The sequence below is a fragment of the Panthera pardus genome, unplaced genomic scaffold, assembly GCF_024362965.1.
Source record: "Panthera pardus isolate Hobbes unplaced genomic scaffold, ASM2436296v1 HiC_scaffold_15, whole genome shotgun sequence".
Lineage (NCBI taxonomy): Eukaryota > Metazoa > Chordata > Mammalia > Carnivora > Felidae > Panthera > Panthera pardus.
In genome coordinates this window covers 48,297,437-48,321,494 of record NW_026526710.1, presented here as the reverse complement: position 1 = coordinate 48,321,494, position 24,058 = coordinate 48,297,437, and the positions used below count along the sequence as shown (strand labels likewise).

Here is a 24,058-nt window from a genome sequence, read left to right as displayed (position 1 = left end):
GCATCATCATAGCTTTTTGTGGTAGGAAAGAACGGGCAATGTGAAACGCAATTAGGATAGAGCTCAAAATAATTAAATGATGCTATTGACCTGTGATGTATTCTCTGGCAAGTCACTGAAGCTTGTTCATTTATACTGTCCTAAAGAAAATGAGATTGCTAGTAAGGAGGAGCACATTCTGGAATCTGAGTGGAGAGATACCAAAAGTTTCCTAGATGCGGTATCACACGTATACTTCCTGACCAGTATAGAAACTCCCTCCCCATTAAAATCATTTCTCAGTTGCCTCGAGTCATAGGTGGTCCTTTTAACGAAGTTGAATCAATACGTTTCTGAGAGAGGTTTTTTTTATTGGATTTTTTAAGTAATCTCTACAATGTGGGGTTCAAACTCATGACCACGAGATTAAGAGTCACATGCTCTACCGACTGAGCCAGCCAGGTGTCCCGAGAGAGTTTTGAATATTAACATAGCACAATTCATCTCATTAACTGAATTATTCACCTAACAGCAAAGTCCTTCTAGAAGACAGTGAGAAGCACTGCTTCTGGGGAAAGGTGATGACCCACCCAACTTTGAGCCATTTTCAATGTCATTCAGGCAAAAATGCTTTGGGAAAAAAAAAAGTGAAGAAATCTGAGCATCAAGTTCCTGCAATCCTCTTTGTGAATATTTTTTTTTTTCCTAACAAGTTAATGGTTTTTCTTTTTCCTATGTCACATAGGTCCATTTTTTTTTCATATATAGAATTCAGATTTGGCAATAATAGTCACCTTGCCATAATTTCATTTTTTATTAGGCTCCCAGAAGGCAAAGGATTATTAAAATTAGAAATGTGATCATTGCCTTCTGGGAGCTGTTCCTTTTTGAGACTGAAAAGATGGGGAATGATGTCACCATTGGCGAGCCCTCCAGAATTCTTTAGTAAGAAATTATGATCCATTCTCACAGCCTTCCCAACACTCCAGGAGCTCAACGTCTCTCCTCTCATCAGAAACCATCCCCTTCTACAAGAGCTGAATTTTGTCTGACAGTCCCAGTGGCGAGGGGTGGTTACTATTACTGCCCCAGTTTTACTGCTGAGGAAACTGAGGCTCCAAAAGACTATTTAATCAACATCACATAGCTAATGAGAAGCAAACCTTGGATTTTAACCGAGGCATGCCAGACTGCAAGACCAACACTCCTTGGACAACTGGAATTCAGGTATGATCAATTGCCAGGAATAGTCAGTGTCTTCTCTATTTTTCAGAGACAGTGCCTCTTGACATTCTTCACAATGGCCTGCCTGGGGTACTCTGTCCACACCTGCTGAAGCCCTTCCCTTCAATGTCTTGTGTTCCTAAAATCTGGGGCTCAGAAATCCCTAAGTACCTGACTGTGCAGTCTCTCATTCCCAAATTGTCCGTCCCTCCTAGACAAATGACCGTGTATTAGCAGTAAAGGAAATAAGCCACGAACCGGTGGTCATAAATGGGTCTGTAGTTATACTCCGCTGGTTGGACATACGCTGTCGAATGTCAGGATTTTGATCCAAGAGTGTCATCGTGGCTTGTTGCCAAGGACATGGCCATTGTAATTGATCATCATTGGCTCCAGAGATCAAGTGGAAATATATTCCTGCGTTAGTCGAATGATTCAGATTCAACTGAATCTGGAAGGCATAACCTTTAGAAGAATAAAATGGAGGGCTATATATGGTTTCATTCGAGCTGCCAATAATCTGTGTGAAATTCTTTATATGCCAGATATGATGAGGGCACTGTGTTTCTGAAAGATTGATGTCATCAAGAGACAGGCCACCCAATGATGCACCAGTGCCTCTGACCCCTCCAAATACCACTCTAAATTTGTTGGTCACTTTCAGTGTCACATGGTAAAGCTGCCAGCTTCCAATGGGTATATCTGCAAAAGAGACATTATTATTTCAAAGAAGACAAAGGACTACGAATCATGCGCAAATCAACATTAGAGTTTTAACCTTCGCAGGACAGATTATCATCCTAGAGCTATTGGTTCCTACAGGTCTGCAGTGTGTTTTTCTCACTTCTCCAGCCCAAGCCCACTCACTTCAAGGCATTTCTGTGGGGTCAACATGCTCCCTGGAATATCTGGATGTTTATCTGCTTGTTTCTCAGGTAGTCACCTGTGTCCAGCGAAGGGTAAGCAAACACCAACATCTAACTTATGAGTATTCCATGCCCTAAATAGGGGTTGTCTCCCATTATATGTTAGTTAAAACTGATATCTACACTGTGCCCAGGATTCCTGGGATACTGAACCAAAGCCTTATTTAACGTATTTATAGTTTGACTGAAATACTTCCTTCACATGCCCAACTTTCAGCCAGTGTTTTGGCAGTATTACACAGAAATCCACCCAACCCTAGAAAGCCCACACCCACAATTGAGTCCTTAGATCATTTACCAGTGACTCAACATTATAAATATTTATCTAGTATTTGATAGCATCAGCCTTCTCCCCGGTGCATACTTCCCCCTTCGCTATCATCCCCTACCCTTAGCTAGCAGCACAGGCTATGTTATCTTGTCTTATTTTCTTACATCACATGCCCAAATAAGGAGCGATACATTTAAAAAATTTCAGAAGCCCCCAGGTAGAGAAAACAGCTCAGGAATTCATGTCGAACTGGTAGTTCACACGATGACTTCAAACTTAAACGTACTGGCACTTAATGTGAAGCACAATTATGTGAAAATAAGACAGAAATATCTAAATTACAGAAAATGCTATTGTCCATGGATATACTCTGGATTGAACAAAAATCTTTCACGAGAGATTCCACTTCATTAGTATCAGTACTGTTCATTTAAATTCTGTTAAATTCTTTCTCATAAGCAAGTTTCTTAAGTACCCTTTGTGCTATTGATCGTTAGTGATAACACCCACCCACAGATTGTTAATGGAAAGGATTAAATATATACTATATATAATGTGTATATATATATGTGGTATTATATATGGAATTGTACAGTATATATAATTACGTTATATATGTACAGCATGTGATATACACATATATGTATATGTTTATATAAAATGATATTAAGACCTTATTGTAGGTGTTCACAAAAGAAAGTATCATCTGTGTTGCAGATTGTTTCCCATTGTTAAATGGGAGGAAAATGGTATGACACATAGCATAATGTAGATCGATTTTATAATAGGTTTTACTCAATTCATTCAAACCAAGTGGTCAATATGTGGAGAGACAGTGATAGAGTTGGCAGCCCACGGCCCCTCCCTTCCTGAAATTTCTTAACCATCTGCTTTTAAAGTTGGTCAACATGACCCATCTCTCTGCCACATGATTGGAATGAGTGTTGCTTTCTCTTCGCTCAGGAATTACTCTAGAAGTTGCACTTAACCCAAATCATAACAATTAGAATTCTTCACTGGGTTTTTTTTTTTTTTCAAGCTAGAAATTAGAGGAAGTGTCCCTTTTCCAGGCTAATGGCACATTTGATTAACTGTAAGCTGGGAAGTAAAATACCCAAAGCACCAGTTTTGTGGACCGGGCCCATCTGACATAACATGAGAGGTCTCCAACCATGTTCAGGGACAGGTCCAGTCCTGCCCGAGGCCAGTTCCTTCCTCGTCCATCCCACAATTCGTTTACATTCAGTAATTCTTCCCATTTTGGCTAGTTTTCGTTATATTTGTATTATTAGCCAAGAACTGACCTCCTCAGTGCCAGAGACTTAAAGAATTAAGATGGCCTTATCTGGACTCAGACAATAAGAATGTCAATATTGTACCTTTTATTTCTTCCACAAGCGTTAGAGTACCATTCACGTGGTCTGCAGAATACTCCCTGATGTAGATGTTCAGTTGGTCGTTTTCACTTCCACTGTTATATAAATAAAACTGCAAGCACTGAAATCCTCTTTTAGGGTAGAATGTTCTACTTTCCAGTACTGCTGTGGCCCCCACACTTACAGAGCTACTGTTGAAATGCATGAAGAAACCAGAACCTGTTATGAAAACAAAAGCAGAATTGAGAGAAAACAGATACTAGATATAGGAATGCACGTCTTGTGGGCACAGTAGTTCCCCTCAGTACCCACTGTGTGTAAAACACTATATTGGACATTTAAATGAAGCTCCAGGAGCAGGCAGTTTCAAAAAGAGACATTAGGCCACCTTTTCCATACTATAGCTTTCAAAACCAGAAAAAAGCGTCACCTCCTTGGTCTAGTCTCTCTCTCTCTTTCTCTCTCTCTCTCTCTCTCTCTCTCTCTCCTCCCTCCCTCCTTTCTTTTCTCCTTCCTCTGGCCTATGGAGGACCACTACCCACTATCCAAATCTGCATTTGATTTGATTTGATTTGATTTGATTTGATTTGATTTTTTAACATTTTTATTTATTTTTTGAGAGACAGGGAGAGACAGAGCTCAAGGGGGCGAGGGGCAGACAGCGAGAAGGAGACACAGGATCTGAAGCAGGCTCCAGGCTCTGAGCAAGCGGTCAGCACAGAGCCTAATGTGGGGCTCGAACCCACAAACTGAGATCATGACCCAAGCTGAAGTCAGACGCTTAACCGACTGAACCACCCAGGTGCCCCTGCATTTTATTTTATTTTTAGTGTTTATTTATTTTGAGAGAGAGACAGAAAGAGTGTGAGCATGAGTGTGGGAGGGACAGAGAGAGAGGGAGAGAGAATCCCAAGCAGGCTCATGCTGTCAGAGTAGAGCCCAATGCAGGGCTTGATCCCACAAATGGTGAGATCACAACCTGAGCTGAAATCAAGAGTCAGACACTTAACCAACTGAGCCACCCAAGTGCCCCCTAATCTGCATTTTAAAAGAAAATTGTATTTTTATTGATGTATATTTGACATATAGCATGGTGCAAATTTAAGGTGTATAAGATGTTAATTTGACACATTTATATATTATAAGATGACTGCTACTGTAGCAATAATTAACAACCCCTAACATGTCACATAATTATTATTCCTTTTTTGTTGTAAGAATAATTAAGTTCCAGTTGTTAATAATGATTAGCATATAATATTCCTGTCTATAGTCACGACACTGTGCATTAGATTTCCAGGGCTTATTATTACTGATTGCAAGTTTGTACCCTTAACATCTGTCTTCTCCGCCGTCCCCCCCCCGCACCCCACCATCCTCCAAGAAAGAAAAAGAAAAACACTTTTTGCTGTTAGGGACCTCAACCACTGCCTAGACTGGCTGAGCTCTCATGCAATGACCCTAAGTTTTGAAGTCTAGTTTTACATCTTTATTGCCAGAAGTGAGCAAATAAATAAAAATTGAGTACTTGTAGCCAAATAAATGACCATTTAATTTAAAACAAAATTATTATGGAAAAGGATACTCATCTGAAAAAAATTAAATCAATTGTACTTTGACTCTTCATTTTAAGGATTCTTGTAACAGGAGCATATAATCACAACCAGCTGGAATTCTGAAAGTGATTAATTCACAACATTGTGCCGTTGACTGCAAAGTGTCTTGTATCTGGCAAGCTTTGAGAAAACCACCCCACTGCACTGTAGATAAGAGTCTTTCCGGGAGATACTGTCCCCTCCTGCTGTGGGCACGTATAGGTAGAGAGGCTTCACAGAGCCCAATTCTGACTCACAGAAAGACAAGTCAGAGAGTAAAAGCAAAGAAATGAACCATGTCCTTACAAGGCACAGAACTGTTTCCTTAGTAGCAACTGAATGGGTTTTCATTAATAGTTCAGATAGAAATTAGAGACAAAATCCCAGTCTTTCATGGCCAAGGAAAAGACTGGAGCCACCAAGTGTAAAATCTAGAAGTATCTCACTCCTGTTACCTTTGCACTGGCCCATGTTGGAGTGATCGCTCTCTGGGCCCCTGGGGACCTGGGAAGTCCGTTGCCAGTCAGCACTATCACCTGAACTTTGAATCATACCGCACACGTTTTCCAGTTCAAAGTTGCACGAGTCCAGAAAGCTCAAGGAAGAGGCTACAAAAGCAAAAACAAACAAACAAACAAACAAACAAACCACACACACACACACACACACACACACACACACAGTTATTGACACTCCTACAACATGATAATCTAGGTAATAAAAACTGTCATGGAAGTACTGGGAATGCCAGGATGGCGTTAAAGGGAACACCTCGCTGATTCTGGAACGTGAGTCTACACTCTTCTCGTTACCCAGATTATTAAACAGCAACCCAGATTATAAAATCCCATTGATATGATGGCTCCTTCTTTAAAAATCGACATGGGGCATGTTACTATAGGACCCAATTTGTTTGTAGAGCTAAAGGCCAGAACTTCTAAGAAGAAAAATATTGCTTCCCAGGTATGGATTGGGATTTGGGTGTTTATACGTTTGTCATTTTTTTTAATATCAAACTTCAACTATAAAAACTATAATTATCAATTATCAAACCATAATTGCAGAAAAGCCAGCAATGCCGGACAAAATGGCACGGCACGTCATTTTCCCCTCCATGACAGAGAGACACAGAAAACATTTCAAAGAACCTGCCACATACAGCAATTATACAGTCGATTCAACTTTAAGAGATCATAGTCGCTGAAATCCATTCGCTGGCCGATCACATCCATGAAGTCTGAGATTCGTGTTACAATTGTTGGTTCTGTTCCATTTTGGAAAGCCGTCTTACTGTAGTGCATTACTGACGTGTAATCATAGGGAACATTCAAAGAGTCTGATTCTTGGTCATCGTAGGTGTTAAAATTGTGCTCTCTGCCTAAATGTTAAATTTAAAAAGATCTTTAATTACTCGATGTTCACAAAATTATAGCTTACCTTACTCTAGGCTTCCATCACTGCCCAAGATTGGACATTAGCATTTAGTGTAAGGCTCTAAGAACTTCTATTAGAAAGGTACATTCTAAAAGGTGTTATCGACACAGTCAAGATCATTGGCAGGTGCTCGTGGGAGGGTGGGGCACCCAAAGCAGATGGAGGTGGAGGTAAGAGGACGTTGGGAAGTGTGGTGGGAAGGGACCTCGGAATGATAATACAGGCAGGAGTCCTTAGAAAGAACTGACGTACTCAGGGATTTCACGGTTACTGGAACACGTGTGCAAGTTTTTAAAACGAATACATTCAGAGAAGATACCCGGTTGTTTAGCATCACACTGATGAGCGTCTGGTTGCAACTTGAAATGGGATGATTTAGGGGAAACAGTGAGGTGGAACTGATCTCCAAAGCTTATAGATGTGTTATCAAATCTGGACAGAAGTTTCTGTCAAAGACCCAGGGAATCTTAAAGAGTGAGATGATGGATTGAAGCTAAGCACTTGTCTTGCTCCAGAAATCTTGTAGTCCGCTGCTGTGCCTTACCTCAGTTGAGATCACCAGACAGCAATATCACTGAGCTGTGATGTTCAGGAGTCTCAGTACCGAGCAACCCCCACAATGCCTCATAGGACAGCAATACCACTCCCTCCACCATACCCTCTGCAGGCAGGACAGATGGGGACACTAAGCGTCCTTGTGGAAAACATGAGCTTCAGTTGTACAATGTTATTAAGACATTTCTGACTTGGAATAGAAAGTCCCAAAAAGTTCCGGCTCATCAATTGCTGCAGTGTTTCCCAGTATGGGCTCCATAGAACAACAAACACAAATACTCAAAAAAAAAAAAAAAAGGCGATGATCAAGTCAGTTCGCGAAATGCTTCTTATTTGGAGATTTACAATATGTGTTACTCTAATGGAGACTCTGAACAGTAAAGCGGTATCAGTAACTCAAGTTTAATGTATTTTAACCTAGGATTTCCCAAACTAATTGGACTGCAGATCTCTTTCCGCACACATCTGGGAGCATTTTGTGGGACAGCACTCCCTAAAAATGTGTTTTGGGAAACACCAGTTTCTTAGATCCCGTCCAGCTCCAATGCACCAGGGGTCTGGGGTATCAGTGCCCCAACAACCTTCAGGCACGTGAACTCGTGCACGTGAAGTAAAGCATCACTTCAGTTTTCCCATTATTAACGGTCGGCAGGAGATAGCACATGCTTAGAAATTCAGTTTGTGGCCCAAAATGTAAGAAAACAAAAGAAATGTACCTGACAGAATCCTGTCCCACATTATCATGACGTAGTCATCCCGATCGGAACGAGACTGCTCATGCCAGAACCCCAGGGCGTGGAGGAACTCGTGTTGAACTGTCGCTATTCTGTCACAGTTCTCCCCGATGGAGAGTTCTTGCTTCCCAACATGCATGTTGCCCACTGAAGACCAGCAGCTTACAGGAGAGTTCACGGGACAGAGAGAGAGGGTGTTCTCACCATGCAGGCCGAGGCCTCGGGGCACAATCCCCAGTGCCCGGTCCTCTCATTTAACCCACCTACATCCTTCACTCTTTTATCAGGACACTGCCTCCCTCTCATAACCTCACAGATCACATGATTTTTGGAGAAGTGGTCTTGCCACCAAATATTACACGGGAGCAAGGCATCTCCCGATCAACCAAGTCCTGATTTTTTCTAGAAATGTCCAAGTTTTTCACATGGTCCTTGGTATGTTGATGACCACTCATAAAGTTTTGTAGGTGTAGCAACCACATGGAATTGCCAAGCCCCAGGCAAATAATACTCAGTGTAACTCAAGCAGTAAGTGTAGTTAGGTCAAAATAAATTGAAATACGGAAAATCTACCCCCAAAACTAAGAGCACACTATATACAATGCACGTTAGCTAACTTGACAATAAATTATATTAAAAAAAAAAAAAAAAGAGCATGGACTCAGGACTTAGCCATTCCTCTAGCTGAGCCCATTTCTTCATCTGTAAAATGGGAGAGAAAACCAGTACCTATGTTGCAGGTTAGCTCTGAAGACTAAATTAGTTAATACTTATAAAACTCTTAAAATAATGCCTGGCACAATTTAGTGCTACATGTTTTGAATTACACAATCAAATAAAAAATATCCAAAGCCTTTAAAAAAAGAGAAAGAGAAAGAAAAAGAAAATAAATTGAAATACATGTGCATACACACGTTTTACTGAAAGAGGGAAATAAAAACTATGTAAACTACGAATGGTTGAAGTTCATTAAGTTATGGGCTGGATGGCATGCAATCCCACCCTCCTTGTCTTAATGTGGGTAGTCTGGTTGCATGTGTGAAAATATTATTTTTATGGCTAGAGAAACTAGATGTAGTTTGTCTTTTACGCTCCAGCAAACAGCTAAGAAAGCCCCCACCCACCCTCAAGGTCAGGGACTAGGGCAATTGTTGTGACAGGCCATACCTGCAATGGTTGGCATTTGAACCCTTAGAAGACAAACTTTCCACCTTACCCACTGCCCTTGAACACTGATATATAGTTAGCTTCTCCAGTCCAAGGCTTGAAGTCAATGCATGTTTTTAGGCGATAGCGTTCAAATGCGTTAAGGATAACTCCCTTAGCATTCATTTCTGAAGGAAGAAAACCAACAAAAAATACACTTATTAACATTATCACCGTTGAACAATTCACCATGGAAATGGGCTATGCATTACATTGTTTATCATGAGTTAGTCCCTTCCCGAATGTTTAGTGTTTTATTTTTACCAAATGTAGTATTCAGTTCCAATTAAGTATGTATCATATGCAAGTATTTGGTTCTTCTTCAGATCCTTGATTTTGCCCCATATTTGTTTCTTTGGAACCACTAGAGGTGCGTTACCGAACAACAACAACAAAAACCATACCCTTACCTCAGAGCACAAATACCTTGGATCACAGGCAGCCAGCGTGAACCATCACTGTCACATGCTTGATCTGAGAAGCTACAGTATGTATTTAAAGCCTCACAGCAGAGCTTGTAATTTGAGGACCTTGAGATGGGAGTCCAGGAATATTCCGGAATGGTAGGTGCAGCATCCATATCTGTACTTCTATCATCTGTATCTATTCTGTATCTATATCATCTATATATCACCTATGTATTTATATCTCATCTGTGGCTGTCTATACCTATATCTGCAAAGTGCATTTCCTGGGGAAACTGTTCATAAGATTCTCAAGTGAGTTCAGGACCCAAATTAGAGTTAACCATTGTTTCAAAAAAGGCAGAGGCATGAAAGCAACAAAGACATTCAGGAAAAGAAGCTTGGAGGGCAACCCCGGAGGAAGGGGTTTCTGGGAAGGATGGTGGTTCCTGGGAAGTGGGAGACAGTGTGGCCAAGTGGAAAGCACTTAGACTCTGAGCCAGAGACGCCTAAGTTCTTTCCCATCCTCATCACTTTTGATGCGTAACCTTTGCCAATTCAATTCACCTTCAGAGTTTTCTAAAATTATCAGCTAAGTGAGGAAATAAAATCAACTTTGCAGGTGCAAAGTTAAGCATCAGACTCAGCCAGTTAGGTGTTGGACTGTTGGTTTCAGCTCAGGTCATGATCTTGAGGAAAGTGAATTCAAGCCCCACATTGGGCTCTGTGACGGCAGCTGGCAGTGTGGAGCCTGCTTGGGATTTTCTCTCTCTCTCTCTCTCTCTCTCTCTGCCCCTCCCCGACTCACACTGTCTCTGTCTCTCTCAAAATAAATAAATAAACTTAAAAATAAAATAAAATAAGGCGTGTCGGTTAAGCATCTGACTTCGTATCAGGTCATGACCTTGCGGTTCATGAGTTCGAGCCCCGCGTCGGGCTCTGTGCTGACAGCTCAGAGCCTGGAGCCTGTTTCAGATTCTGTGTCTCCCTCTTTCTCTGACCCTCCCCTGTTCATGCTCTCTCTCTCTCTCTCTCTCTCTCTGTCTCAAAAATAAAAAATAAAATAAAATAAACATTAAAAAAAATTTTTTTAATAAAATAAAATCAACTTTTCAGGAGATAATGTGAGGATAGGAGAAAGCAGAGGGGCAGTTCCAAGTAAAATGAGCATTTATCAAATGTTCATTTCCTTCCTCCCTTCTTACATGACCATTGCACTTTTGAAAACAATTAGTAGGAAGGTCCTCTGTTCCGGTGAGGATCAAGAACAAGACTCACATAGGGGGCCCTAAAATCCATATGAATTTATATGAGGCACCCAGAATTCCACCTTTTATAATACCACACAAATAAAACATGTTCATTGCAAGTAAGTTAGAAAATGCAGATAAACAAAAAGAAGGAAATTATAAAATCTTATCCCTTCAGAAATAATCAGCCACTCTCATCAAGCTTCTTGCTTGTAGGTTATATACTCACAATATACACATATTTTTTAGAAAATACAAATCAGTCTACATATTTTATAAACTATGTGTTTCACTAAATAGTATATCATTAAAAGCTTTATCAAGTGTTCTTTTTATCATTTTAATGGCTACCTTATATGGCTGTAACATATACAAGTAACTTCCTATTGTCAGATATTTAAAGTGTTTCTGGATTTTCTGTACTATAAATATCATGTTTGCATTCTTATCTCAAATCTAACACTTCCTTACAATAAGACATGATGATACCCACCACCACAAGCCTGTCTTAAGGACAGACTGTAAAAGGAGCATGCAGGTCTAGGCCTTTTATCAAAGTTTAATGAGGATAGCTTTTTTTTTTAATTTTTTTTTTTATCTTTGAGAGACAGAGAGTGACAGAACGGAGTCGGGAAGGGGCAGAGAGAGGCAGACACAGAATCCGAAGCAGGCTCCAGGCTCTGAGCTGTCAGCACAGAGCCCGACGCAGGACTCAAACTCACGGACTGTGAGATCATGACCTGAGCCGAAGTCGGATGCTTAACCGACTGAGCCACCCAGGCGCCCCACGAGGATAGTTTTTACCCTTCATTGAATTGAGAGTCAAATAAGGAAACATATGTGAAAGTTTTGTGAAAGGGATATAGCCCTCTACCAAGATAAGCTCTTCATTTACTGTGTGCCTTCATTACCAAAGGCTAATTATCTTTGACTCATAGATGCAGGAGCCCCCCCCCCCCCCCCCCCCCCGCCCTGGGATCATGTTATTTAAATCCCCAGGCTCTGAAGGCTAAAGCAGGTCCTAGATAAGCCTAGGAATTAAGCAAGCAGCTGCTCAGGATTATTTTTCTCTTTAGCCCTTTCAGGTTTCTAGCACCTTGATTTTCATTTCCATCCCCCCTCCTTTTACCCTGTCTGCTGTCTACCTGCCCCACACACGTCAAGTCTGACACCCAGGCAAGGAATGATCACTTATTCACAGGAAGCTATCCATGGCTGCCTCAAGAGTCACCCCTTCCAGAAAAGCTGCATCTAACAGCCAGGTAACACCCGGAATGTAAGCAAAAAGACTAAAGCAGAATTGAATATGTTGGTTAAGAGCGATTTCTGGAGAGCCCGAAGTCACTTCCAGTAAATCCTTCATAGGTATTTACTAACCCTTCATAAGTATTTACTTTTGCTACCTGTAAGGGTGGCTTTGCTTAGTGATTTCCTCAGTCAGAGTCATTTCAAGATGGTATAAATTTCAGAAATATGAGGAAATCCTCTTCTCACTTTAAGCATAGAGAGTAAGTTCAATGCTACAATATTAAACAGGGGTAAAGTATTTTCCAAATAAGAAAAAATCAAAATCATGGAATTAAAAAAATGACCTAAAAATTTGGGGTTTAATCATATTATAAAACTAGCACAAAATAATGCTGTAATATCAATTGAAAAAAGCAGATTAAAAAATTTAAAACGGGGGCTCCTGGCTGGTTCAGTCGGTGGAGCATGTGACTTGATCTCTGGGTCATGAGTTCACGCCCCAAGTTGGGCACAGAGTTTACTCTTAAATAAAGAAAGAAAGAAAGAAATAGAATAAAAAATGAAACAAAACAACTTAAAAATTTTTTAAGTTTATTTATTTTGAGAGAGAAGTTGGAGGGGCAGAAAGAGAGGGAGAGAGAGAGAGAATCCCATTCTGCATAGTCAGTGCAGAGCCTGATACAGGGCTCAAACCCACAAACCATGAGACCGTGGCCTGAGCTGAAGTCAGACGCTTAACTGAGTCATCCAGTGCCTCTAAAAAAATTTTAAAACACTATAGTTATACCCATATAAAAATGTACACAGTTTGGATGGTAAGATCTGGACTGAATTTTTTACCTGACATGTTTGATTCGTATATGTTTATCAATTTATTTTCATATTTTTATTTTTTTTTAGTAAACTCTATGCCCACCGTGGGGCTCAGACTCACATCCTTCGGATCAAGAGTCACATGCTCAAGGAAGCTGGGTGGCTCAGTTGGTTAAGCGACTGATTTCAGCCTAGATCATGATCTCACCATTCCCGAGTTTGAGCCCTGCATCAGGCTCTGTGCTGACAGCTCAGAGCCTGAAGCCTGTTTCAGATTCTGTGTCTCCCTCCCTCTCTCTCTGCCCTTCTCCCACTCACACTCTGTCTCTCTCAAAAATAAATAAACATTAAAAAAAAAAAAAGAGGGGCGCCTGGGTGGCGCAGTCGGTTAAGCGTCCGACTTCAGCCAGGTCACGATCTCGCGGTCTGTGAGTTCGAGCCCCGCGTCAGGCTCTGGGCTGATGGCTCGGAGCCTGGAGCCTGTTTCCGATTCTGTGTCTCCCTCTCTCTCTGCCCCTCCCCCGTTCATGCTCTGTCTCTCTCTGTCCCAAAAATAAAATAAAAAACGTTGAAAAAAAAAAAAAATTTAAAAAAAAAAAAAAAAAAAAGAGTCACACGTTCTACCAACTGAGCTAGTCACCCCAGTTTATCAATTTAGTTTTAAAAATATTTATTAACTGCCTATAAAATGTCAGAGACTATGCTAATCCTCAGATTTGCAAGATGAAAAATAGCTCTGGGCCTCAAGGCATTCACTATGTTGTTTTATAATGTGTAAAAACAGGTACATAAAGCTCATAAAGTTACAATAGCTTTGGTTAAAATTCAGGGCAAAAGTAGCCAAGAGATACAATGAAATTTAAAGCTCACTGGTATTTCATAGAACACCTTAGGAGAACAATTTTTCTAATTTTTATAAATAATTTGAAAATAAAAGAATTTTTATATTTTTAATCAAAATACTAAGACCAAAAAACATTATAAATATTTAAAGGCATTCAGATTCCCCCCCCCCCCCCCCGCCATTCCTAAAGTCAGTGACTATCTTTCCCTTCCACATTATAGTTTCTAATCCCACCTCTGGCCTTGGCTTTTTCTACCTCCTCTTGGTTTTTCATCTATGTTTCTGGCCAGTCCTCCCTTCTCAGTCACTTCTAACAGATCCTCCGTCTATATCAATCCCAGAAAGTTGTTCTCCCAGCTGAATTCCAATCTTGGCCATCTTTTCACTCAATACAATCTTCTTGGGCCACTCAATACGCTCCATCTATCTAAGGAGTACGTGTTATATGCAGGGCACCGTGCAAGGGGCTCATCGCACCAGTGGCTTCAACCACCTCCCACAGCCTAAGAACACCCAAATCTCTCTCTATCCTGAATGATTAGGCTGTACGCCAACACTTCATATGATCTCTCCACCACAGTGGGACTGATACATTTCGAACTCTGCATGCCAATTTCCACCACACTTCTGTATCTCACCCTCTTTCAGACATATTCCCTCTTCTTGTTACAGGCACTACCATGCACTCAGTTGCCTAAGACTGAATCCTGGGCACCAGCATCTCTTTACCTCGATCCCTTTTCTTGCAGTCAATCACTAAATCTAACAATTGCCTCCTAAGGCTGTCTTAGAATTGTCCATTCTTGTCTATCCTCGCTGAGAGAGACTTGGTTCAGAAACTCTCAATCCTTCCCTGAATTTCTTCTATAGACTCCTTATTTGATCTCTTTTCCTTCCCCCCCCCCCCACTAATGATACATCTTCTCTACGGCAACTAGCTTGATCACAATCTCACACCCACATTAAAACTTCTGGAGGTTCCGTGTCACCATCAGTATGCACACCAAGTTCTTTAATGTGGGAAACACTCAAATCTTTCCAAACTAGATTCTGCCTACCTGTTCAACCTCACTAACGCCCCATTTCCAATCGAAATTCCAGTTAAGGGTTTACCCTTTCCCCATGCCCTTGCGCATAGTGGTCCATCTGCCTGGAGCACCCTTCCCTTGCTATCAGAAGCCGTGCTGGCCCGCATGACGCCTTTCCGCGGATTATTACAAAGAAGCACTTTGTCTGGGCAGATGCTGCAAGTCTTGACGTGGCAGGTAGTAAATAGCACTTCATGCAAAGAAACAAATGCCTCTTGAACGAAATGCAAACCTGATTTCAGTCCCCCTTCCCCCTTCCCAGGCGCCTATGTACCATGTACAACTTGCATAAATGTCCTGGTAGCCCTGCTACGTAGTGTCACCTGCCCCCTGATGCCTTTACATCTAGGCTGAGTCACATGCCCCTGCAATGTGCTCCCACAGCTTTTCAACATGTCATTAAGCAAAATATGTATCCCGTTCTATTATAATTAACTTTTGGCCGATCTGAATCTCCACTGAAATGTATGAACTTTAAGAAAACTTTCCAGGGGCACCTCAGTGGCTCAGTTGGCTAAGCATCTGAGTCTTGATTTTGGCTTAGGTCATGATCTCACGGTTGTGAGACTGAGCCCCATGTTGGGCTCTGAGCTGACAGCTCAGAGCCTGCTTGGGATTCTCTCTCTCTGCCCCTTCCTGCTTGTGCACTTGCTCTCCCTCTCTCTCTCTTTCTCTCTCTCTCCCTCCCTCCCCAAATAAATAAATAAACTTAAAAAGAAAAGAAAAGAAAAGAAGAGTTTCCCAAACAACAGTTCCTAAAATGATTCTGGCAACTGAAACCATAAGTAAAATGAGGACCACATTTAGAGTTTTCCTTTGCAATTAAATTTCTTCTATACTGTCTTTTGTTTTGGATTGGGTTCTTCTGACTTTTTTAGTGTTAAAATATTATTTATGTTATGAAAAGATGATGATAAAGATAGTGGGTTCTTATTGTTGGGTAAGTTCCTCGCTTGGCAAAATAAAATTTTGGCAAACCAATGCCAGTCCCTAAAGTTTTGTTTGGTTGTTTTATGTCTGCTTATTTTGGGTTTTTTTAATATAATGTTTGTTCATTTTTGAGAGAGAGCCAGCAAGGGAGCGTTGTGGGCGAAGGGGCAGAGGATCCGAAGCGGGCTCTGCACCAACAGCAGCAAGCCCGATGCGAGGCTGTAACCTACAAACTGTAAGATTGTGACCTGAGCTGCAGTCGGACACTCAGCTGGCCGAGCCACCCAGGAGCCCCTGGTTGTTTTTGTTTTCAACTCATACGTAAAACCTGACCATAGAGGAAACCGCTGCTTTCAAATAAAGACTACCTTCCTGATCTTTGTGTCCCCAGCAGCCAACACAAAGTAGGCTCTCCATAAATGTTGGTTGCGTTAATCCCTTTCTTGGTCAAAATTCAGCAAATATTTCAGACAAAATCACTGTGGTTCTTTTCATTGTTCATTTTTCTTATTTTTATAAGTAAATATTTGTTCATAGCCACATAAAGCAGCAAATAAACAGATCCTGAAAGCCCGTAAGAGCCTACTCGTGAAAATACTGTGATTGTATTCTGTCAGGAATATACATCAGTTATGGATTCTCCAAGGTATATACTAACCCAAGCTATCTTCTAGAACATATGGGATGGTATGAGGCCATCTGTATTTTTCTCCGATGATGGAATTTCTATCTTGTGCCTGTCAAAAATAAATGTGAAGGGTTAATTAAATGAATCAGGCAAAAACCTAGGGAACAATGAATAGTTAATCTAGAAATAAATGAAATTTAAAATGTAAGAAAATAAGTAGGTTTAAGTAGGATAAATTTAAAGGTAGTGGAAGAAGGCTGCTAGTTCTGAGGGGCGAATACACTCGGTATGTTCTGAGTCTGTTTTGAGGCCAGTAGCCTAAAGAGTTAAGACAGAAAAGAGACGCAGTAAGAGAGAAGGAGAGGAGATGGGAGGACAGTGGGCAGGAGTTAAATTATGCAAGTTCTTGAAGGCTGCGGGTAAGTTTGGCTATTATTCTACATGCAGTAGGAAGCTGTTGAAGAGTTTCAAGCCCGGAAGTGAAATGATATCACTGCTGGTTTAAAAGACCACTTTGTGGGGCTCATGGGTGGTTCAGTCGGTTAAGCATATGACTCTCGGTTTCGGCTCAGGTCATGATCTCATGGTTCGTGAGATCAAACCCCACATTGTGCTCTGCATTGACAGTGCGAAGCCTGCTTGGGATCCTCTCTCTCTCTCTCTCTCTCTCTCTCTCTCCCTCTTTGCCCCTTCCCACTTGTGTTCTTGCTCTCTCTCTCAAGATAAACAAACTTAAAAAATAAATAAATAAAAGACTACTTTGCTGGGAGGGGGGTGGGGAAGGGACAGGGAGAAAAAAATTATAGGGGAGCAATATTTGAAATAGAGAGACAAATTAAAGTGGGTTATTTGGGGCATGTGTTGCATTGGAAATGACAGAACTTACTGATGGATCTGATGGAGGGGTGAGAGAAAGAGCAGAAGCAAAGGTGACTCCTGGATTTTTTACTTATTCAGAGGAGTAGGGTGATGACTTTGCCAAGAGCGAAGGTCAAGGAGGAGCAGTTTGTGTGAAACTGGTGTCCAGTTGAGAATGCCTTACATGTGAGGCACCTCATAAATGCGGAAATGGAATTGACCAGTTGGCACCTGGATAGACAAGTCTGGAGTGCAGGAGAAGGAATGGATAAGAGTCGCACCTTTGGAGTCATCAGCAGAGACATGACGTTTAAAGCCCTTGGACAAGGTGAGATCCAAAGGGAAAGTGTACAGATAGAACAAGTCCAAGACTAAACCTGAGACACTGCAGCTCTGCTTCTTGAGTTGAAGTTCCCAGCGGAACTACCTGTAAGTAATCTATGCTCATCCATGTGTCATATACTCTTCACACATAGATTTGGCAAGATCTTTACTTGGCAACACTATCTTTAGCTGTCAGGATAGAAGTCACAAAATCTATCTTTTACAGTAAAAAGTCTGATTCATTGATATGTTTAAAAATTCAGTTTAAGTTGGCCTCAACAAGATTAATCAGGGAGGTTTTATTTAAAAATGAAAACATCAGGGCACCTGGGTGGCTCAGTTGGTTAAGCACCTGCCTCTTGGTTTTGGCTCAAGTCATGATTTCACAGTTCATGAGTTCGAGCCCTGTGTGGGGCTCTGTGCTGACAGCGTGGAACCTGCTTGGGATTCTCTCTCTTCCTCTCCCTCTGCCCCTCCTCTGTTCCCTTGTGCTCTCTCTCAAAATAAATACATAAAATTAAACAAATGAAAATAAAAATGAAAGCATCATATTGTCCCAATAATGAAAATTCATCAGACCAATAAGATCAAGGCATACATAGTGAGTGACGATGGCTTTAACCACACAGAAATCTGAGTAATGGATAATGAAGGCATTATTATGCAAGTCCCTCAGGGTATAATGTATTTATTGAGTACATCTGTCTCTATGATACTGTATCTCTAGAGACAGTTGGGCTTAACAAAGCCCATGTTGTCCAATCATTCTCATATACTCTGTACTTTAATTTGCAGTAATTAATTTTTTTTTCAACGTTTTTTTATTTTTATTTTTGGGACAGAGAGAGACAGAGCACGAACGGGGGAGGGGCAGAGAGAGAGGGAGACACAGAATCGGAAACAGGCTCCAGGCTCCGAGCCATCAGCCCAGAGCCTGACGCGGGGCTCGAACTCACGGACCGCGAGATCGTGACCTGGCTGAAGTCGGACGCTTAACCGACTGCGCCACCCAGGGGCCCCTAATTTGCAGTAATTAATAGAAGATTCTTCCTTGCTTTGTTTCAACTCACCCCATCAAGTCTGATGTCTCCCTCAAATAGATCCAGCCCCAAATCTAAGAGGGAAGATAAAAATTCACGTTAGCAAATTGGATTCAAACCCTCTACTTACTAAAATATGTAAAAAAGAAAATCTACAAACCTTCATTGATATCAACTATATCTTGATCAATTCCACCATCGACATCTTTAACTAAAGGAAAGAGAAAAACACATTGAGCATTATGTTTTGAAAGAAGACAATCTTTATCAATTACCAAATTAAAAGTAAGGAAAGTTCTTTGTATCAGGTAAATGACTACTAGGTTCTGATTCAACATACATTGATTGATTGATTGATTGATTGATTGACTGATTGAGAACCTGTCATGAGCCAGGCTTGGGGCTATGGGGCTTTTGCATATATGCTTTTGTCCTATCCATGTCCCTTGAATGTCAAATGACTTCAGGAATAAGAAATTGGTCACTCTGTATAATATTAAACTGAATTTGAAAGACTAGACTAGATGACTAGATTAAATGAGAAGCAAATGTTTAAATCTGGTCAAACCAGCCCAATCTACCCATTTGTATATATCCCTTTGCTAGTAACATATCTTGGAACTCTCAAGCAAAAGTCCTAATTTAAATTTGAATTACTCTTGTAAGTTGCAAAGGAGTAAATACTAGGGCCAAATCTCTAAGGGTACGACAGAATAGGATGGACATCGGGTCCACCTGATTTGATGCAAAATAGCAAAAGTAGTAATAGCAAGCATTTATGGGATGTCTCATGTGAGTCATTGTGTTTGGATTTTCCTATATCACCATCTGTTTTTCTGCTGGGTATGTGGAACCCTGGAACAGGAACAATAAAACAGTTCTCAATAAATCAAAAGAAGCCAGTGTTTGACTAAAGTTCAATGCAATTATACAATTATGCATACGTAATTATGCATTGTGCCTAGCATTAAATGTGTCCTAAGTTATTCTGTCCTGTTGTTCTATCATCCACACGACTTTCTTTTACTATAACTTAGAACAAAACTCAAAATAGACTCACCAAAGTTTTCTGGAGTTGGCTGAGAAACAAACACATAAAAAAAAAAAAAAGGCATTATTATGACACCCATGACATAAAAGATCTTCTTGGTTCCAATTTATATCTAGTAATTTGTAGAGGGAGGGGAGTTCTTTAATATTAATATATTAATAATTTCTGGCTTATATCTAAGACAGCTAATTTGGAGTCTAAAATAATTTTTGGATGAAAGGGTCTTCTTATCTCATGTAAAAAATAAAATTGGCTGTTGTATGGATTTGAAGGTGAAAGAAACAAGGAGCTAACTTCACAGATTGAAAAGAAGGCAGCATGTAAGACTCCAGCCCTCAGATAAATGTTCACTTTAAACATGATTCTCTGAAGGATTCATGCAGCAATGTTTGAAAAACCTAATAATTTATCCTCATTGTTGAAATATTATTGTAATTTATAACAACCCCTTATAAAGAAATTTTATTGAAGACCTCATTAATCATGGTTTACTTTCACGTTTTTCTCAAGACGCTGCTTGAGAAATGTTAAGAAAAAAAAATCAATGGATATACTTTGCAATTAAAAAAAAACCTTAAGGGGCGTCTGGATGGCTTAGTCAGTTAAGTGTCCAACTCTTGATTTCAGCTCAGGTCATGATCGTATGGTTTGTGAGTTCAAGCTCCACATGAGGCACTGCACTGACAGCGTGGAGCCTGCTTGGGACTCTCTCTGTCACTCTGTCCCTTCCCTGCTCAGGTGTGTGCACTCTCTCTCTCAAAAATATAATAAACGTTAAAAAAAACATACACACATTAAGGAGCACCTGGGTGGCTCAGTCGGTTAAGTGTCTGATTTTGGCTCAGGTCATGATCTCACAGTTTGTGGGTTCGAGCCTCGCATTGGGCTCTGGGCTGACAGCTCAGAGCCTGGAGCCTGCTTTGGATTCTGTGTCTCCTTCTCTCTCTGTCCCTCCCCCACTCTTGCTCTCTCTCTCTCTCTCTCTCTCAAAAATAAACATTAAAAAAAAAAACACTTCTGAAAATAGGTTCTCTACAAGTGACCAAATGAAAAACCTAGACTATATGCCCAATGGAAAAAATGAAGTAAACCTGAGAAATTTCTTTTTTTAAATTTTTTAAATGTTTATTGATTTTTGAGAGAGAAAGAGAGCACAAGCAGGGGAGGAGCAGAGAGAAAGAGGGAGACACAGAATCTGAAGCAGGCTCCAGGCTTTGAGCTGTCAGCACAGAGGCTGACACAAGGCTCAAACCCACGAACTGTGAGATCATGACCTGAGCTGAAGTCAGATGCTTAACCGACTGAGCCACCCAGGCACCCCTTAAACCTGAGAAATTTCTTAGGGAAGTCTAGAGTCTAGTGAGAAAGCTCATGGGACTGGCAGGCAGCAGGTCTGGGTTTTACGCCTGGTTCCACCAATTCACAGCAAGTCAGTTCACCTTCCAGAAACTCAGACTATCTGTAAAATAGGTTAATACAGCTTACATATCTAAATACCAGAATCATATGGACTGTTTGGCAAGCAGTAGGAATGAACTGGTTGGATAGTTACTCCTCTTGATATGAAGAAGTGCCTGTTTGTCTCACACATTAGCCACACGTAGGCACACTCACAGAGGAATGCTAATGTGCCTAATGATAAAAGTCATCAAGTGGTGCCTGGGTGGCTCAGTCAGTTAAGGGTCTGACTTCAGCTCAGGTCATGATCTCATGGTTTGTGAGTTCAAGCCCTGCATCAGGCTCTGTGCTAACAGCTCTGCTTCAGATTCTGTGTCTCCCTCTCCCTCTGCCCCTTCCCTGCTCATGCTCTCTCTCTTAAAAATAAATAAACATTAAAAAATTTTTTTTTAATTATCAAGTATTTGTTCATAACTACAGTTATAATGTGTCTTAAATGGCATCTCTTGTTCTCAATGTTGTAGGTCCCGTTCATAGAATATCAGCTCAATATAATAACTTATTTTAAAATCACAACTAAAATTCCCCCTAGGCATTTTGGTTTTTAACCCCCTAGGTTTTTTTGTTTTTTTTTTTTTAATTTTTTAATTTTTTAATTTTTTTAATATATGAAATTTACTGTCAAATTGGTTTCCATACAACACCCAGTGCTCATCCCAAAAGGTGCCCTCCTCAATACCCATCGCCCACCCTCCCCTCCCTCCCACCCCCCATCAACCCTCAGTTTGTTCTCAGTTTTTAACAGTCTCTTATGCTTTGGCTCTCTCCCACTCTAACCTCTTTTTTTTTTTTTTTTTCCTTCCCCTCCCCCATGGGTTTCTGTTAAGTTTCTCAGGATCCACATAAGAGTGAAAACATATGGTATCTGTCTTTCTCTGTATGGCTTATTTCACTTAGCATCACACTCTCCAGTTCCATCCACGTTGCTACAAAAGGCCATATTTCATTTTTTCTCATTGCCACGTAGTATTCCATTGTGTATATAAACCACAATTTCTTTATCCATTCATCAGTTGATGGACATTTAGGCTCTTTCCATCATTTGGCTATTGTTGAGAGTGCTGCTATAAACATTGGGGTACAAGTGCCCCTATGCATCAGTACTCCTGTGTCCCTTGGGTAAATTCCTAGCAGTGCTATTGCTGTAACCCCCTAGGTTTAAAACTTTGGGTTGGTCTACGGTACAAACTACCTGTCACTGTAGAAAGATTGGTCTAACCTGACAAAGAGGCAGATGAGAAACCCCATGCTACAAAACTGTAAGCGATGGCTTTGCCTGTGACATCCACCATTCATGTCTTACGGCACCGCAACAGTAATATGCATTTCACTCGGCAGTAAAAAATGGAATGCTTTTCAAATTGCACATTTTCCACCTTATCAGGAGAAAACTTGTTACACAAAAATGAAACTGAAAGAAATTTAACTTTATGTCCATGTCCCTGACTCTGTCTGACGGGGCTGCTTCTCACCCCGTGACCCTGCCTGCCCCAGCTCGCCCCGCTCATTTCATCAACATCTTGAAATTCCTAAAAAGCAAAAACATGAACAAACAGGCAACAGGCCCCCAATTTTTCTCATTGTTTTCCAAACACAGTTTCCTTACCAAGCCAGGAACCAGGAAGAGAATGGCAAAGAACAGAAACCAAGGCAGATACCATGAATCCATGTTGTGGCTTCCAGTTGAAATGTGCAAACTAAGAAAGTCAGAGTAGCATTTACTTCTTAAAAGGCAAACGTCATAATTTATAGCCTTTGATCTCAAAGATCCATCTTGCAGGTCAGCTCGCTGTAGTAGTATTACCTGCAGTCAGAGAGTTAAAGTCCAGTATCCTGAACACAGCTCTGCAGCCTTGTTTGTTGGCTTTTTTTTTTCCCCCTGAGTCAACATTCAGTAGTTAAGTGCCTGGCTGAGACCTGTTAATGAAATAAGTTCTCTAATTTATACATATTTGTCCTCAGAATTATTGACGACCACTTGAGCAGAAGAAAATATCACATTAATTTTTATTGATTTTTTATTTATTTATTTTTATGTTTTCCTTTTGTGAATTCCTGAAATTAACTTTTAATCTTCCAAATAGTAACGTTTGTGAATCTCCTTCTGCTCATCTAACCCTGTGCTGCTTTCATATATCCAGTTATGTCCATGGCTTTTTTTTTTTATCATTCATTCATGTATTAGAAAATTTACTGAGTTTCAAAATCCATTTATGTGTTAGAAATCTGGCATATTTTGATCATTATATATAAAGTAGCAAAATAGCAACATACCTCACTCGTGAAAATTCCCATCAAGCAAACCTAAGGGGGAGAGTCCAAAGCTAGGAATGGTCACCGGTTTTCTGATAAACTAGTGTTCCAATCCATCTCTCAGTTCTTTCCCTTTTTCCTTGTTTTCTTGGGCTAACTTTTCTTTAGAGACAACCTACTCTCTGTGTTCCTACGATTCCACTCTCAACTGTGATGCGATATGATATCTTTGCAACACCACTTTTTCCCTCAGCAATTCCCTCCCCACTCAGGATTGGTCCTTGCCCCACTCTGCACTCATAGGAAGGATGTCAAAAGATGCATGGTAGAGACAAAGGACTTGGGAGGATGCTCTTTGTGAGTTTGAGCCAGTCATTCCCAACCTCTGAGGGGAGGGTAAGTGTTCGGAGGGAAAGTTACAAACCCAACTCCTCACTTGTTCCCAGGGATTCTGCGGATGGTTTCTGGGATCCCCAATCAAATGGGCCTGTTTCCTGGCTAGAGCTACAAGGAGACAAAAACACTCTGCAAAAGAAAGCATGTCTTGGAAGGAAGGAGAATAACTCCTA

At 40.7% G+C, this 24,058-nt stretch overlaps 1 protein-coding gene across 2 annotated transcripts in view; it reads right to left on the bottom strand.

Moving 5' to 3' along the window:
- MEP1B (meprin A subunit beta) overlaps positions 1-23,051 on the bottom strand; it is a 28,647-nt gene extending 5,596 nt beyond the window's left edge. The window contains exons 1-11 of one of the 2 annotated variants that reach the window (XM_019465456.2): positions 22,843-23,051; positions 19,788-19,806; positions 18,888-18,938; positions 18,758-18,801; positions 16,536-16,614; positions 9,311-9,428; positions 8,077-8,255; positions 6,531-6,749; positions 5,827-5,979; positions 3,780-3,995; positions 1,462-1,905 (exon numbers count right to left, since the gene is read on the bottom strand). In XM_019465456.2, the coding sequence (XP_019321001.2) occupies positions 1,462-1,905; positions 3,780-3,995; positions 5,827-5,979; positions 6,531-6,749; positions 8,077-8,255; positions 9,311-9,428; positions 16,536-16,614; positions 18,758-18,801; positions 18,888-18,938; positions 19,788-19,806; positions 22,843-22,905 (1,585 nt within the window). In that variant the 5' untranslated portion in view covers positions 22,906-23,051. The remainder of the gene's footprint in view (positions 1-1,461; positions 1,906-3,779; positions 3,996-5,826; positions 5,980-6,530; positions 6,750-8,076; positions 8,256-9,310; positions 9,429-16,535; positions 16,615-18,757; positions 18,802-18,887; positions 18,939-19,787; positions 19,807-22,842) is intronic. The other variant, XM_019465455.2, reaches the window with a different exon arrangement.
- Positions 23,052-24,058: the final 1,007 nt, after the last annotated feature.